Below are 17435 nucleotides of genomic sequence, written 5' to 3' on the forward strand. Positions count from 1 at the left end.
GTATGCTGCTTTTACTGGCTAATTTGTACGCATCATCCTTCGCTTTGATACTATCCCTGATTTCCCTTGTTATCCATGGATGTACTACCTTCTCTGATTTATTCTTTTGCCAAACTGGTATGAACAATTTTTGTAGTTCATCCATGCAGTCTTTAAATGCCTTCCATTGCACATCCACCGTCAACCCTTTTAGAATTAATTGCCAGTCAATCTTGGCCAATTCACGTCTCATACCCTCAAAGTTACCTTTCTTTAAGTTCAGAACCATTGTTTCTGAATTAACAATGTCACTCTCCATCCTAATGAAGAACTCAACCATATTATGGTCACTCTTGCCCAAGGGGGCACGTACAACAAGATTGCTAACTAACCCTTCCTCATTACTCAATACCCAGTCTAAAATAGCCTGCTTTCTCGTTGGTTCCTCTACATGTTGATTTAGTTCCTCTTTCAATAATCTTTCAAAACCTACAACATGGAAACAGGCCGTTCTGCCTACCCAAAGGAAGACACAAATTGCTGGAGTAACTCAGCGGGATAAGCAGCATCTCTGGAGAGAAGGAATGGGTGCATTTCAGGTCGAGACCCTTCCTCAGACTTCTTCTGCCCACCATGTCCACACTGACCATTGATCATCCATTTACACTAGTTCTATGTTCTATTTTGTCATCCGCTCCCTACACACTAGGGGCAATTTACAGAGGGCCAATTTGCCTGCAAACTTGCACATCTCCGAATGTAGGAGGAAACTGGAGCACCTGAAGGAAACCCACGTGGTCACAGGTGGGTCTCTGGTGCTGCGAGACATCAGCCTCACCCACTGAACTACTGTGCCAACCCCAGCTCTGATGCTCTATATTATTTGTGTGCTTATTTACAGGGTGCAGCAGATTGTGGGAAAATGTAACGTGTTGGCCTCCTGCCAGAGATGGAGAAGTGGTTGTGGTGTCTTGCATAAGGTTGCCTGGCCTTTTCCTCAACCCCGGAGGTACGTTAAGACTTCTGTTGCTGCCTTTTGTCGTATTTTAGAGATACATCGCAGTAACAGGCCCTTCGGCTTCGAATTCCACAGATGCACCACCCTCTGGCTAAAGAATTTCCTCCTCGTCTTCATTTTAAAGGTACATCCTTTTATTCTGAGGTTGTGCCCTCTGGCTTTCGACTTTCCCACAAGTAGAAACAACATCCTTCGGCACAGCCACCTTTCATAGAAACATAGATGCAACCCTTTGAGTCTGCCCGTCCTTCAATATGGATGATCATCCTTAACAGAATGTCGTGCTCTCCCACCGAGTCATGAATAACCGCCACTTCATGATCATGGCTGATCATCCAACTCAGTCTCCTCTACCTGCCTTCTCTCCATACATCCTGATCCATTTAGCCACAAGGGCCACATCTAACTCCCTCTTAAATATAGCCAATGAACTGGCCTCGACTACCCTCTGTGGCAGAGAGTTCCAGAGATTCACCACTCTCTGTGTGAAAAAAGTTCTTCTCATCTCGGTTTTAAAGGATTTCCTCCTTATCCTTAAGCTGTGACCCCTTGTCCTGGACTTCCCCAACATCGGGAACAATCTTCCTGCATCTAGACTGTCCAACCCCTTAAGAATTTTGTACGTTTCTATAAGATCCCCTCTCAATCTCCTAAATTCTAGAGAGTATAAACCAAGTTTCAAGGCTTTTCATCATCTGGTAGGTTTCAACAAGATCCCTCATCTTTATAAACTCCAGTGAGTACAAGCCCAGAGCCTTCAAACACTCATATGTTAACCCAATCATCCCCAGGATCATTCTCTTAAACCTCCTCTGGACCCTCTCCCATGCCAGCACATCTCTGCTCTGATATGGGGCCCACAGCTGCTCGCAATATTCTAAGTGTGGCCTCATCGGGTCCTTATGAAGCCTCAGCATTTATATTCTACTTCTCTAAATGAAAGCTAACATTGCATTTGCCTTCCTTTATCATTAATGTCTTATTGTTATTAATGTTTAGTGTTTTCTGAGTCATTCGTAACTGTCACTGTATGTCATGTTGTCACTTGTGAGCAGAGCACCAAGGCAATTTCCTTGTATGTAAATCCTTGGCCAATAAACTTACTTACTACCAACTCAACCTGCAAATTAACATTCTGGGAATCCTGTACTAGCACACCCAAGTCCCTTTGCACCTCTGATTTCAGAATCATCTCCCCATTTAGGAAATAGTCCGCACCTTAATTCCTACTACCAAAGTGCATGACCGCACACTTTTTTACGGTGTGTTCCATTTGCCACCACTTTGCCCACTCTCCCAACCTGTGCAAGTGCTTCTGTGGAGTCCCTGCTTCCTCGACACTACCTGCACCTATCTTCACTTCATCCACAAACTTGGCCACAAAGCCTTCAAGTCCATCACCCAGATAATTAAAATATAAAGTGAAAAATAACGGACCCAACAACATCCATGGAACACCACTAGAAAAGGCTCCCTTTATTCCCACACTTTGCCTTCTGCCAGTCAGACAATCTTCTAGTTTGATGTGTGGGTGCCGAGTTTAGTTTTATCGCAAGGAAACGGGCCCTTCAGAACTCCGCTGGTCCCCAGCCACCAGCTTAAATGTTGCCCTTCCACCCAGCCCTGTCTATCTTCTTCCTTGTTTCTATTTTAAAGGTATGTCCTTTTATTCTGAGACTGCACCCTCTGGTTCTAGTCTCTCCCACTACTGGAAATAACTTCCATCTGTAAGCCGGTTCTGAATTCATCAAACCAAGTTATCCCACTTTCTCAATTGGACAGCATAGAATTGTAAAACGGAATAACATAGAACAGGTGGTCAGTGTGGATTGAAGAATCAATTTCCATGCAGTGCCTTTCAATCAATCGGCTCCCAACACCCCACAGTCATCCAACGTGTATAAATGTTCATCACTAAACAGTCTCTCCCACAATTGACCAACCCCCATTTCAAGGATGTGGCGGCTTTTACCAGAATGATGCCTGGATTAGGGGGTATTAGCTACAGGGAGGGGTTGGACACTTGGGTTGTTTTCTCTGGAATGCCAGTGGGCTGAGGGGAGACCTGAGAAAAGTATATATATTTAAACATTGAGGCATAGATGTGGTAGACAATCAGAACCTTTTTCCCAGGATGAAAAAAAGTAATTACAAGTGGGATTGGCTTTAAGGTGAATGGGGCAAAGTTTAAAGGAGATGTGCAATGTGTTTTTAAGAGGGTGATGGGTATTACGAATGAGGTGCCGGTTAGCGATCGAGGCAGATACAACAGTGGTGTTTTAAGAGACTTGGTTATGGAGGGATGTGGATTATGTGCAGGCAGATGAGTTGTTGTTGGCATCATGTTCGTCACAGACATTGTGGGCCGAAGGGCCTGTGCTGTACAGTTCTATGTATGTTAACCCGTGCAAACTCTTTGTCTTGCAGCCAACGTCAGCAGGAACTGCACCAGCACAGGATGGTCAATGCTCCAGCAGCCCTATAAGTTGGCCTGCGGATACAACGAGAACGGCACTCCGTCTGATGAAAAGGTTTGTCGACCTCCCTTCTCCAAGACTGACTCCGACTGTTAAATGCACACACACACACACACACACACACACACACACACACACACACACACACACACACACACACACACACACACACACACTGCCTTCAGTTCCTATTTCATAAACTAATTAAGCCAACAATGTAGAAGGGCAAACAAAGTGCCAAGGAGTTTTTCTCGAGCAAGCAGTTGCCTTGTAATGACGATGGCACAGGCGGTACATTGCCAGAGACCCTGGTTCAATCCTGAACTCGGGTAATGTCCATGCGGGTCATGTACGAGTTTCCTCTCACATCCAAAGGAAGTATGTGCTTGTAGTTTAATTGCCCCTCTGTAAATTGCCCCTAGTGTGTCGGGAATGGATGAGAAAGTGTTAAAACAGAACTAGTGTGGTCGTTGCCAAGTGGCACTTCCTGTCTGCACAGGAAGTAACCGACTGTCACCACCACAAGGTTCCCCCACCTCGTGTTGCCCTCACACTTCCCCACCCCAACCAAACACTACATCCATACATTTTCTGATATGACGTGATGTCTGGGGAGTTACGGAGTCAGCTGAATGCAGAGATGGTCAGCAATGGCTATTAGAAAGTAGTTGCCCATGGTGTTGCAAGGTTATACAGCACAGGCACAGGCCTTTCAGCCCAACTCATCCCTGCTGCCTCATCTAAGCTAGTCATATTTTACCCAAATCACTCTAAACCTTTCCCATTCGTGTATCTGTTCAAGTGCCTATGAAATGCTGCTATTGTGCCTGCTTCAACTACCTCTGCTGGCAGCTCGTTCCATATACCTACCACCCACTGTGGAAAAAGTTGCCCCTCGGATACCTATTCAATCTTCTCCTTTGAAACCTTTCATATCGTCTTAAACCAATGTCCTCTAGTTTTTGATTTCCCCTACAATGGGTAGAAGTCTCTTTGCATTCATCCTATCTATTCCCCTTATGATTTTGATTACAATTGCATCACAAAAAGGGCACCATTATTTTACAAAACAACTGTCCTGATCCAAAACATCACCTGTCCATCCCTCCACGGGAAACGAAAGGGATTTTACTAGCAAAAACGTAAACTCACCCGCCAAGTTTTATCGTATGAACTAATAGATTTCGTGATATTTGCTTCAGTAGCAGAAAGCTAATGGCTGGGATAGAATTTATTGAAGGTTTATGCCTTTATTTGTACATTAATTAGCCTAGCATTCCTCAGAGGGAGCCTGTCTCCTGTGGGATTTTATTGACATGTAACAGGAGGGAGTTCTGAGGTGAACTATTCCTTCTGCTGTTTGACAGCTGTTGTGGTGAGAGTGGTAATATATCTATCTTTGTTGTTGTTCAAAGGATGTACCCTGAGCAAAATATCTGGACCATTTTAACTCTGGCTACTAATTGCTGTTGACACAACTTCCAGTTTAACAGCATAAAGGAGAGACTGGTCAGATCACCTATCCATGTTCTCTAGGGATGCTGCTTAACCTGCTAAGTTATTCCAGCACTTTGTCTTTCTTTGGTAAACCAGCACCCTTAGTTCCTTGTTATTGTAAAACCAGTGAAGCTGTCCAGGAACGTGGGCTTAACTGTAGATTAATTTTATTTCCAAAAGTAAACTTTATTCAGGGTAAAATATATATACAAACAAAACCTGTGCAAAAACGCTTCAGACAATCTCCATGTTTATACAGTCGTTTAGTGTCTCGGTAGTGTTCGTATCTATATTTAAATAAAGAGTCAAGAGTGTTTTATGGTCATATGTGTTGAAACTGAACAATAATATTGTTTCATGTTATGACATTTGGATAGAAAAGATTTAGGGTGACATGGGCCAAACGCAGGCAGGTAGTGTAGATGATGCATCTTAGTTGGCATGGGCAAGTTGGGCTAAAGGGCCAGTTTTCACACTGTATGACCATGAACCGAAGCACAAACAGGGTTGCAAACACAATGTTCACAGTTAATATAATAAACAAACAAACTTGAATATATTTTGAAAAAAATTGAATATATTAAAAAAAAAAAAAAAACAAAAGTACAAATACAAAACCACCCTCATAGTCCCTAGTGAAACCGGGGCAGCTCATGGTTGAGTTGGAGTTCGCAGTGTTCAATAGCCTGATGGTCATTGGGGGAAAAAGCTGTTCCTGAACCTGGAGGTTAACAAAGCATCTCTCGTTAGAAAGATGTCCCCACTGGACTCTGCGTCTCAATATCCAGCAACGGAAGCATATTAGACTGTGGTCCTCAACCACGGAGCCTTTAAATTGGCTGCACCAAACTTTAGCAAATCTCTCAGCATGTACTCCTATTAATTACTCTCCAATAATCATGTTTTTAGAAGAAAACCAGAGTAGGGGAATTGAGAACCAGAGGGCATAGGTTTAAGGTGAGGGGGAAAGATATAATGGAACCTGAGGGATAACTTTTTTACACTAAGGATGGTAGGTGTATGGAACAAGCTGCCATAGGAGGTAGTTGTGGTAGATGCTATAACAATATTTAAAAGACATTTGCCCATGTACATGGATAGGAAATATTTAGAGGAATATGGGCTAACATGGGCAGGTGGGACTAGTGTTGATGAGGAATGTTGGTCGGCATGGGAAAGATGAGCCGAAGGGCCTGTTACCATGCTCTATGACTCTTTGGGTTAGTCAAATAACTCTTGACCTATTGAATGCCAAGAGTAAAGCTCCAATAATCCAGCATGTTAGGGCAGACCTGAGTCTCTGACGATCTACCACTGCAGCGCCAATAAGTGTCTGTTTCTGTGGGTGTCCGCATCTGTGTGTCCACGTCTCTGTGTCCGTGTGTCCCTTTTGTTGCTAATGTTTCTCCTCCTGTCCTCTCTCTTAGCAAACCTTCTACGAAGTGTCCAGGATTGGCTACACCATAGGATACAGCCTCTCGCTGCTCTCTCTGACAGTGGCCGTAGTCATCCTTTGCATCTTCAGGTAGGATGTCCACCACTTTGCATGGGGCTCAGTCCCAGCTTCTTGCCCATGTTCTACCAGCAACGAAACAGTCATAAGGTGCGCTGTTGCTCAGGGAGAGCTTCGGGTTGGCCCAAGGCTGTTGGACGATGCTGTTCTACAACTTGGAGCAGTACAGCACAGGAACAGGCCCTTTGGCCCACAATGTCTGTACCGAGCACGATCCCTTGTTGAAGTGATCTCATCTACTTGAATGTGATCCATTCCCTGCATATCCATGTGCCTATCGAAAAGCCTTTTATACACCCCCATCATATCTGCCTCCACCGTTTTACTTGGCAGCGTCTTCCAGGTGCCCACCACCCTCTGTTTATAAAACAAAACTGCACATCTGTTAAACTCTGCCCCTCACCTTAAGTGGTGAACACTGCCCGGTCTATCACGGGTACTGACTTCCACACCATCAAAGAGATCTATAGGAGGCTCTGCCTCAAAAAGGCTGCCAGCATCATCAAAGATCCACACCACCCTGGCCACGCTCTCATACATCTCATGCCATCAGGGCGAAGGTACAGGAGTCTGAAATGTGGTACCTCCAGGTTTGGGAACCATCAGGCTCTTGGAGACCATGGGACACCAACTAAACTTCGAACTACAAACTGTCCGGGTTGCACTATGGACTTGGGGCTTTTGTATTTATTGAATTTCTATTGTTGTTATATATTATCTATTGAATACTGTGTTTACAGACGTATTACACTGCTACATGTAAAAATGTTATTGTTCCATTTTGGTACATAGGACTATTAAGCATTCCTTAATAGTCCTATGTAGATGCTGCCTGTCCCGCTGAATTACTCCAGCTTTTTGTGCCTATCTTCGCACTATCTTGATTTCAGGCACCAGCCACTCCTTGCACAAAGATGCCTCAAATCTCCTTTAACTTTATATATTTATGCAGATCCCTTGGTTCCCTGCATAACCACGTGCCTATATAAAAGCGCCTTTAACCATCACAATCATATAAGATCCTACCTCCAACAGGAACGTGTACGTAGGGGTGGTTTACGGTTTGGGCTGAGAGGCAGGGGCAGGTTAGTGCATATTTCATAAGAAAGGTATGTTTGTGTGGACGTGAATGGACAAATCGTAGGAAGACCCAAACTCATGCAACATTGGTGGAGATTCAGAGTAGTTAGGGGTGGCACAATGGTGCAGCGATAGAGCTGCATATCACAGTGCCATAAAGGTTTGTTTTCGATCCTGACCTCTGGTGCAAAGTTTGAAGACACATTTTCATGGGATCTCTGTGGAGTTTCATCTGGGTGCTCCGGTTTGGCACCCACATTCCAAAGACGGGCAGAGTTGTAGCCTCACAGTGACTCTAATCCTGACCTTGGTGCATTTGCACATTTTCCCTGGGATCTCTGTGCGTTTCATCTGGGTGCTCCAATTTCCTCCCACATTCCAAAGACGTGCAAGTTTGTAGATTCATTGACTCTAAATTGTCCTTGGTGCATAGGGAGTGGATGGAAAAGTGGGATAACATAGCACCAGTAAGAACGGGTGATCAATGGTCGGCATGGACTCTGCTGGAGCAGAATTAGGTCATTCAGCCCATCAAGTCTCCCACCATTTAAGCATGGCTAATTGATCTTTCCCTCTCAACCCCATTCTCCTGCCTTCTCTCCATAGCGCCCTTACTAATCAAAAATCTATCTATCTCTGCCTTATAAATATCCAATCACGGCCTCAAGACCTCTGTGGCAATGAATTCTGCAGATTCACCACCATTCCACAGATTAAAGAAATTCCACTTCATCTCCTTCTTAAAGGTACATCCTTTTATTCTAAGGCTGTGGTGTCTGGATCCTAGACTCTCCCACTTGTGGCAACTCTACCGCTGTGTCACTTGATTGCATTATTTAGTTTGCAATGACCAGGCACTAATGGTGCGTTTGCTCTTTCTATAGCAAGTTACACTGCACCAGAAACTACATCCACATGCACCTCTTCATATCGTTTATCCTGAGGGCCATCGCTGTCTTTGTCAAGGACCTGGTTCTCTTTCAGCTGGACCCGTGCTATAAAGCGCCGGTAAGTTACAGACGATGGATGTTGCTACCCAGCAGACAAAATATGCCACCGTTTCAGGTGAAGCAAGAATACCTTTGCTTTGAAACACTTCCAATTTTTAGGTCTGGCATTTCTACCCACTAGAGACCATCTCTGGAGAACATGGACAGGCCATGCTCGGGTCGAGACCCTTCTTCAGAATCGGACTAAACAAAAATAAACTTTAATTTAGCTAGATACAAAGTGCTGGAGTAACTCAGCAGGTTAGGCAGCATCTCTGGAGAACATGGATAAGTGATGTTTCAGTGTTGGGACCCTTCTTCAGACTTAGTTTAATTGAGAGACAGCGCAGAAACAGGCCATTTGCACCACTGAGTCCATGTCGACCATTGATGACCTATTCACACTAGTTCTATGCTAAACCACTTTCTCATCTACTCCCTACACTCTAGAGGCAATTTACAGGGGTCAATTAACCTACAAATCGCACATCCTTGGGATGGGAGAAGAAACTGAAGCACCCAGAGGAAACCCACATGGTCACAGGGAGAATATATAATGTGTAAGCTCCACAGACAGCACCCAAGGTCAGGATCGAATGTGGGTCTCTGACACCGAGGCCATGTTCCTCCAGATACATGTTTTCCAGAGATGCTGCCTGATGCACTGAGTTACTCCAACACTTTGTCAGAGGTCATACTGCATGGAAATAGGCTCTTTGGCTCAACTTGCCCATGCTGATTAATTTGCCTCATCTACACTCGTCCCACCTGCCCGTGTTTGGCCCATATTCCTCTAAACCGTTCCTATCCATATCCCTGTCAAAATGTCTCTTAAATGTTGTTATACTCCCTGCCTCAACTAACCCCTGTAGCAGCTCCATCCATATACCCACCACCCTTTGTAAAAAATGTGCCCCTCAGATCCCTATTAAATCTTTCCCCTCTCACTTTGAACCTATATCATCTGGTTCTTAATTCCCCTACTCTAGGTGAAAGTGTGCAATCGCCCTACCTATTCCCCTCACTATTTTATACACCTCTATAACATCGCCACTCCTGCACTCAAAGGAATGTAGTCCTAGCCTGCCCAGCCTTTCCCTACAGCTCAGGCCACCGAGTCCTGGCGACATCATCGTAAATCTTCTCCACATTCTTTCCACCTTAACATCTTTTCTATAGCAAGCTGACCAAAACTGAACATCTATATAATTAAAAGTCTAAACTTGACCACTTCCTGTTTGCACTGTATATTGATTTTAGAAAAAACGGGACCACATATGGCTGTGATTTTTGGCCACCTTACTCAGAGTCCAGCTCCAGCTGTCAGGGCCAGAGGATTTTTTCCACTGATGAAAAATAAAAGACTTATTAATGTTTATAAAATGTTGAGATTCTTCTGTCAAACATGCCATGAAGACCACGCCCCTTCTGGTGGGAGGGGGAGGGGCCATATAACCCAGAAGTGTGGGCGTGGCTCAGTCTCTGCAAGATGGGGGAAGGAGAGGGTCATGACTTGGTCTGAGCTGGAAATCTACAGAACACTGAAAATACTGACCCTGTGAGTGCCCTTTATGTGTTTATAAACTGTGCCTTTTGCAACTATGTGGCTATTGAAATGTGTGCCTTTTGCAACTGTCTTTTGCAACTGTAAAAAAAGATGACAATGTCTAAAATTGATTGTCCATCCTCTCCCTCTTCTCTCTCTCTTGGAATCTTGGAATTGGTGGTGAGGTGGAATATTGTGTTAGGGGACCAGCCCTCCCGTGTGATGCTGGGACCCAACGGGTCTCACTTAGCCCAGTAATACTCTAAATGTGGCCTCGCATATGTCTTGTACAACTGCAATATGACTTCCCAACTTCTGTACTCAATACCCTGACTGCTGAATGTCAAAGTGCCGAAAACTCCCTTGACAATTTTTGTCTTTTACACGCAAAGGGAAATGTGCTCGTGGTCAGCTAATCGTTGCCATGATGTTGATTGAGGGAACATGGCTTTTAATTTATTTCGTGAGGACTAGAATATAAAAATGGGAAAGTAATGCTGAGGCTTTACAGGGCGCAGGTCGGATCGCATTTGGAGTATTGTTAGCAGTTATTGTGGCCCCATATCTGAGGGGGGGGGGGGGGGGGGGGAAACGAGGGGAGGTTTATGATAATGATGTCAGGAATCATTGGGTTCATGTATAATTGACAGGTTCTTGTTTGAAAAAGGTGTCAAAGGTTACAGGGAGAAGGCAGGAGAATGGGGTTGAGAGGGAAAGCTAGATCAACCATGCTTGAATGGCAGGGTAGACTCGATGGCCTGAATGGACATTCCACTTCTATGACCGATGAACTTGTGGTCAGACACCAAGGGTAGCTGCCCTTACTCTTCACCATAAGGGTAGGATGTCAAGCGGCACCCACTCTTCTCAAAGTGCTGCAATTGCCAGACTAATGCAGTTCACATCTCTGACGCGAGACTTCAACCCACAACCTTCCGACTTGGTCAAGTGGACACCCTGCAAAACCACGTCCAGCTTTGATTCAGATTCAATTTTAATTGTCAATTTTAATTGTCATTGTCAGTGTACAGTACAGAGACAACGAAATGCATTTAGCATCTCCCTTGAAGAGCGACATAGCAAACGATTTGAATAAAAAAATAATAAGTGTCGGGGGGGGGGGGGGGTGGTGATTGCAAGTCACCGAGGCATTGACAACCAAAACCCTATAGAGTGGAAGGTTTCATAAAGGTAGCCACAAAGTGCTGGAGTAACTCGGCAGGTAAGGCAGTATCTCTGGAGATAATGGATAGGTGCTGTTTTGAACCAAGGCCCTTCTTCAGACTGGTAGAGTAGGAGGTGTCATTGTATGTGATGAATAAACTTGACTTGACTTGTATAGATTGGACTGATGTCTGACTGTGAGGTTGGTGAGCAATTGGATTATTAGTCTCGTTTCTGAGAAGGGGTGCAATGAATGGGTGGCGGCCAACTGATGTACCAAGATGGAAGATTGTGCCTGAAGTCAAGGAGAGGTGATTGTGTTGTTTGGTGGTGGAGAGCAGGGGAAGACAAATTCTATCACCGTCTCTGCCTCTCCCCCCCCGCCAACGTTTACTTATTTTTCCAATGTGCGTCATTGAATCCACTCTGAACCTGGTGTGAAGTGACATGTTTGACAAAAGGAAAATCTGCTCCATGAATTTGAATTTTCAGAATTGAAATATTATCTTTAAGTTTTTTTTTGTGCTTTTGTGAAACATTGGTAGATTCTTAACCCTGTCTGGGTCTATTATTTTAGGCGGCGCAGCGGTAGAGTTGTGCCTGACAGCTTTAGAGCCCCAGATTTTATCCTGACTTCTGGTGCAGTCAGTACGGAGTTTGTATGTTCTCCCTGTGGCTGCGTGGAATCTCTCCGGGTTCCTCCCACAATTTGCAGATTTGAAGGTTAATTTGCTCTTGTAAACTGTCCCTACATTGGAGCATAGTGCTAGTGTACGGGTGATCACTGGCCGGTACAGACTCGGTGGGCCGAAGGGCCTGATTCAAATGCTGCATCTCTAAACTAAACAGGATATTCAGTCAACAAGATAGGGAATGATGAGCTAGCCAAATGGATTTAGATTTGAAAAAAATCAAACTTACTCCCTTGACCTACACCCACAACATATCTGCTTTTCTCTCCTTATTCTGGAAATACAAAGCAAAAACTTTCTGTCGATTGAGCATGCGACCTGTTTTTTTTCTTTTATCTCTGATGCATGGACTTTGTGTACAATTAAATTTTTCAGCAGTAATTCTTTAGACTTAACGGTACCTTCTTTGGCACAAAACAATTTCTACACCTGTCAAAGTCATACAGCACAGAAACAGGCCCTTCGGATAAACTTGCCTATGCTGACCAAGATATCTCATCCACACGAGTCCCAATTGCTGCCTTTCAGCCCATATCTCACAAATCCTGTGTTGTGCACAAATAATTACCAGTAGTAAAAAGAAGAGACCGGGCACAAGAATTATCTTTGTTTTTGCACAGAATATGCATGTTGCAAATCCCCGTGAACTCTATTATCCATTTGCATTGTGAAAAGTACTGTCAGTAGTTTGAACAAAATTGTATCCTGCAATGCAGCTTGTCCACCATGCTCTCATACCAAACGGCACCAGAAACGTGGCGACTATTATGTATGGTCTCCGAATAATCTATGATTCTTACACGCTTGTATTTGAGTATGACTGTGCCGATGTAAAGTAAGATTTTCACTGAAACATGCAACAAATAAATGTCACTGTACATAAAACCTACAACAAGAACAGGCCCTTCAGCCATATGTTTGTGCCAAATAAGATGCCAAGACTGAGAAACAAAGAACTGCAGATGCTAGTTTAGTTTAGAGATATACAGCAGGAAACTGGCCTCGGCCCACTGAGTCCGCGCCGACCAGCGATCATCCGTTCCCACTAGTTCTATGTTATCACACGTTCTCATCCACTCCCTAAACAATTAACCTACCAACCTGCACGACTTTGGGATGTGGGAACAAACGGCAGCACCCGAAAGAAACCCACACGGTCACCGGGAGAATTTGCAAACTCCATAAACGGACAGCACCCGAAGTCGGGATTGAACCCGGGTCTCTTGTGCCGGGGGGCCGTGGCTCTATGCTAATGTGGCGTTCGTGCAGGGAACTGTGGATTTATTGAGCTCTGGCTTTACTGAGAGGCAAGCTGAGAAGCTGGGACAAAAGCCCTAACTCCTACACCTATTTGGTATTGAATGCAGCATCTTTGGAAAGAGAAACAATTGATCTTTTCACCAGAGGGAGAGTCAGGTGCAAGAGGACACGGTTACTGACTAAGGGACTAATCATTTATAACGGAGGCGGTTTGACATTTTTCATAGGGTTGTGAAGCTCTGACGTTCTCTACCCCTGAGGGTGGTAGTGAATGGATATTAGATATCATTAAGGTGGAGACAAATATTTGAAAGATTGAGGGCAATGGAGATCTGGCACAGAGGAGGAATTGAGGCCAGCATAGATTAGCGGTGATCATATCAAATGGTGGGGTAGGAGCACTTGCAGCACCGAACACCTGTGTTCAATCCCGACTACAGGTGCTGTCTGTACGGAGTTTGCACGTTCTCCACGTGACCATGTGGGTTTTCTCCGAGATCTTCGGTTTCCTCACACACTCCAAAGATGTACAGGTTAGTTAGTTAATTGACTGGTACAAGTGTGTAAATTATCCTGATTGTGTAGGATAGTGTTAATGTGAGAGGATCGATTGTCGGTGTGGGCCAAAGGGCCTGTTTCCACGCTGTATCAATAAACTAAACCTAAACTATGCAAGAGCCGAGTAGCGTACTCCTGCTCCCATTGTCTGATCAATGGGCTGAAAGAGAACTATCTCCACTGCTGCTTCTTGCTGCTTAATATCCGTAAACATTGGGCAATGGTTATAAAATTATTTGCCAGCAGCCCGATAGTTTGATCTGTATTAAACTATTTTATGATCTTCTGGCGCTTACTATAATCCTACCCGCATCAAAGGAATCCCAGCCTTGACAGTTTATCCACGTCACAGCATTCCCTCGACATGATCACAACAGATCGCCCATCTATGCTCCTTGTTTTTATTATTTAACCCTCGAGAGGAAGTTGTTTCTTTTAAGTGTAGAGATACAGCATGGAAACAGGCCCTTTGGCCCACCGAGTTAATGCCGCCCAGATATCCCCACACACTAGCACTATCCTACACATGGAGACCATTTACAATCTTTACCAAAGCCAATCAAACTACAAACCTATACGTCTTTGGAGTGTGGAAGGAAACCGGAGCACCTGGAGAAAGCCCAGGCAGTCACAGGGAGAAAGTACAAACACTGTACAGACAGCGCCCATAGTCAGTATTGAACCGGGTCTCTGGCGTGGGAAAGCAGCAACTCTACTGCTGTACCACCATGCCATCCAGTAATGTGATGGCGTTATTGGTGAACACCAACATGACATCTCGGTCAGCATGGATGTGTTGGGCCGAAGGGCCTGCTTCCGCGCTGTGTGGCTCTATCACCCAGTCAATATACCCACCCAGCGGCTCTACCACCCAGTCAATATATCCAACTTCAATCTGTTCCATTCTGTGCTGTAGAAAGTATTTTAATGGGATGCATGACAGTGTGGTTTGGGGGCAGCTCCATCCGAGACTGCAAGATATTGCAGAGTTGTGGACTTGCGTAAACCAGACTATCACGCAAACTAACCTCTCTTCCATTGAAGGGTCCCCGTCTAAAGAAGGGTCCCGACCCGAAATGTCAGCCACCCTTTTTCTCCAGAGATGCTGCCTGAGTTACTCCAGCACTGTGTCCATCTCCCTTCCATCGACTGCCTCAGCAAGGCCACCAGCATAACCAAGGATCAGTCACACACCGGCCATGCCCTCTTCTCCCCTCCCCCATCAGGCAAGAGGTACAGAAGTGTGAAAATGCACACCTCCAGATTCAGGGACAGTTTCTTCCCAGTTGTTATCTGGTAACTGAACTGGCCTATCACCAACTAGAGTGGTCCTGACCTCCCACCTACCTCATTGGAGACCTTTGCATTATCTTTAGTCAAATTTTCTTGCACTAGATATTATTCTCTTTATCCCGTATCTGTACACTGTGGACAGCTTGATCGCAATCATGTACAATCTTTCCGCTGACAGGATACCGAGCAACAAAAGCATTTCACTGTAGCTTGGTACACGTGACAATAATAAACCAAACAGAACTATGTACTAAATCTAAGGTTGTCCTGTCTTTGCTCCCAGGCCGGTTGTAAAGCAGCAGTGGTCTTCTTTCAATACTGCATCATGGCAAACTTCTTCTGGCTGCTGGTGGAGGGTCTCTACTTGCACACCCTGCTGGTTATCTCCTTCTTCTCCGAGAAAAGATACTTCTGGTGGTACATCCCCATCGGCTGGGGTAGGTATGGATGATCGCAGGTCCGTGCAGCAGCCTTTTGTCTCATAGTTGTTTTGTAGCTCAGTATTCAGTATTTACTTTAATGTCATTTTCACTGAGTACTTGCATACACGGATGAAACAAAAAAACTGTTTCTCAATCGGTTCCCACCAGTGCGGTTAATAAAAACAGAATAAATACATATAGCTTTAAAAATGAAAATTACCATATGTAAAATGGGCCTAAAAATGAAATTAAAAACAGACATTCCGACCGAACAGTGGCTTTGCTTTGACAGGTGCCTGGCAGTCAAAGTGTGGGCGAGGTTAGATGGTGCATGATATATGGGGAGGGGACACAGTCCGTTAACCAGTTTTATTGCCTGTGGGAAGAAGCTGTGTCGCATCCTGCCGGTTTTGCAGCTGATGCTCCTGTACCTCATCCCAGATGGCAGAATGGAGAAGATGTGGTGTGATGGATGATAGGGGTCCTTGATAATGGAGATGGCTCTGTAGGATACTGAATAGGAATGGCACAACAAGAGAAAAATCCAGCATTTGGAATGCTTTCCTTCATTGCTAGGTGCGCTGAATATAAGAGTGAGGATGTAATGATGCGGCTCTATAGGACTCTATGAGAGCAGCACAGTGGTGCAGTAGTAAAGTTGCTGCCTTACAGCGCCAGAGATGCCAGTTCGATCCTGACACAGGGTGGTGTCTGAACGGAGTTTGTACGTTCTCCCTGTGACCGTATGGGTTTCCTCTGGGATCTTCGGTTTCATCACACATCTCAACGATGTGCAGCTTCATAGGTCAATTGGCCTCTGTAAAATGTCCCTTCTGTGTAGCATAGTGTATGAGAGATTGCTGGTTGGCGGAGACTCGGTGGGTCGAAGGACCTGCTTCCACGCTGTGTCTCTAAACTATAAAACGGGAGCACAAAAAGTAGATAGGGTGGTAAAGACGGCGTATGGTGTGCTCGCCTTTATTGCTAGGGGAATGGAGTATAAGAATGAGAAAGTCGTGTTGCAGCTCTGTAGTACAGGTGCACAACCTTTTATCCGAAAGCCTTGGGACCAGACACTTGTCGGATTTCGGACATTTTCGGATTTCAGAATGGAAGATTTTTAGCGTAGATTAGGTAGGTAGCGCGGGCGGCTTGAAAAGTCTGGAGCAGCTGCCTCCTCCCCGGAGACCGGGAGAATCATTGCATAAATGTTAGTCAGTTAGTTTGGAGGGATTTTATGTGGTGGTGGTGGTGTAGGGGTGAAGGGGGAAACTTTAATTCTTAGTCCCCTACCTGGTCAGCGACTCCCAACCTCGCGGAGCTGGGGGCTCCATCCGGCCGCGGGCGGCGCCAGTTGTAGCTCCGACCCCGGCAACTCTACCCCTGGCTGCGAGGCGCTCCAAATCCAGCGCCGCCCGCGGCCGGACGTCCCAGCTCCGAGAATGTCGGGAGTCGGCGGCGTCGCAGCCAAAGATCCTAGAGGAGCTCCGCTATAGGATCTTTGGTCGCAGCGCTGGGATACCAGCGGGGAGCGGGCAATGCCTTACCGGGCCGCCGTGCGGCAAGCTCCGGAGCGCTGTGGCCGCCTTCTTCCAACATTCGCGGAGCGTCGCTGGATTTGGAGCCGCGGAGCTGGGGGCTCCGTCCGGCCGCGGGCGGCGCCGGCTGGCGCTCCGACCCCGGCAACTCTACCCCTGGCTGCGCGGCTCCAAATCCAGCGACGCTCCGCGATGTTGTGTGTCGGCGGCCACAGCGCTCCGGAGCTTGGCATTGCCCGCATCCCAGCGCTGCGACGTCGCCGACTCCCGACATTCGCGGAGCTGGGACGTCCGGCCGCGGGCCGCGCTGGATTTGGAGCGCCTCGCAGCCAGGGGTAGAGTTGCCGGGGTCGGAGCTACAACTGGCGCCGCCCGCGGCCAGACCGGCCACAGCGCTGCGGAGCTTACT

At 45.8% G+C, this 17435-nt stretch overlaps 2 protein-coding genes across 3 annotated transcripts in view; one reads left to right on the top strand and one right to left on the bottom strand.

The window, feature by feature from the left end:
* The window catches only part of LOC129713939 (vasoactive intestinal polypeptide receptor-like), a 60629-nt gene that overhangs the window by 16670 nt on the left and 26524 nt on the right, over positions 1 to 17435 (top strand). For both annotated transcript variants that reach the window (XM_055663362.1, XM_055663354.1), the window contains exons 3-7: positions 881 to 988; positions 3425 to 3528; positions 6399 to 6496; positions 8449 to 8572; positions 15350 to 15503. In XM_055663362.1, coding sequence (XP_055519337.1) covers positions 881 to 988; positions 3425 to 3528; positions 6399 to 6496; positions 8449 to 8572; positions 15350 to 15503 — 588 coding nt within the window. The remainder of the gene's footprint in view (positions 1 to 880; positions 989 to 3424; positions 3529 to 6398; positions 6497 to 8448; positions 8573 to 15349; positions 15504 to 17435) is intronic.
* sec22c (SEC22 homolog C, vesicle trafficking protein) overlaps positions 1 to 17435 on the bottom strand; it is a 94600-nt gene that overhangs the window by 11328 nt on the left and 65837 nt on the right. The window lies entirely within an intron of this gene.

The sequence above is a fragment of the Leucoraja erinacea genome, chromosome 2 (genome assembly GCF_028641065.1).
Source record: "Leucoraja erinacea ecotype New England chromosome 2, Leri_hhj_1, whole genome shotgun sequence".
Lineage (NCBI taxonomy): Eukaryota > Metazoa > Chordata > Chondrichthyes > Rajiformes > Rajidae > Leucoraja > Leucoraja erinaceus.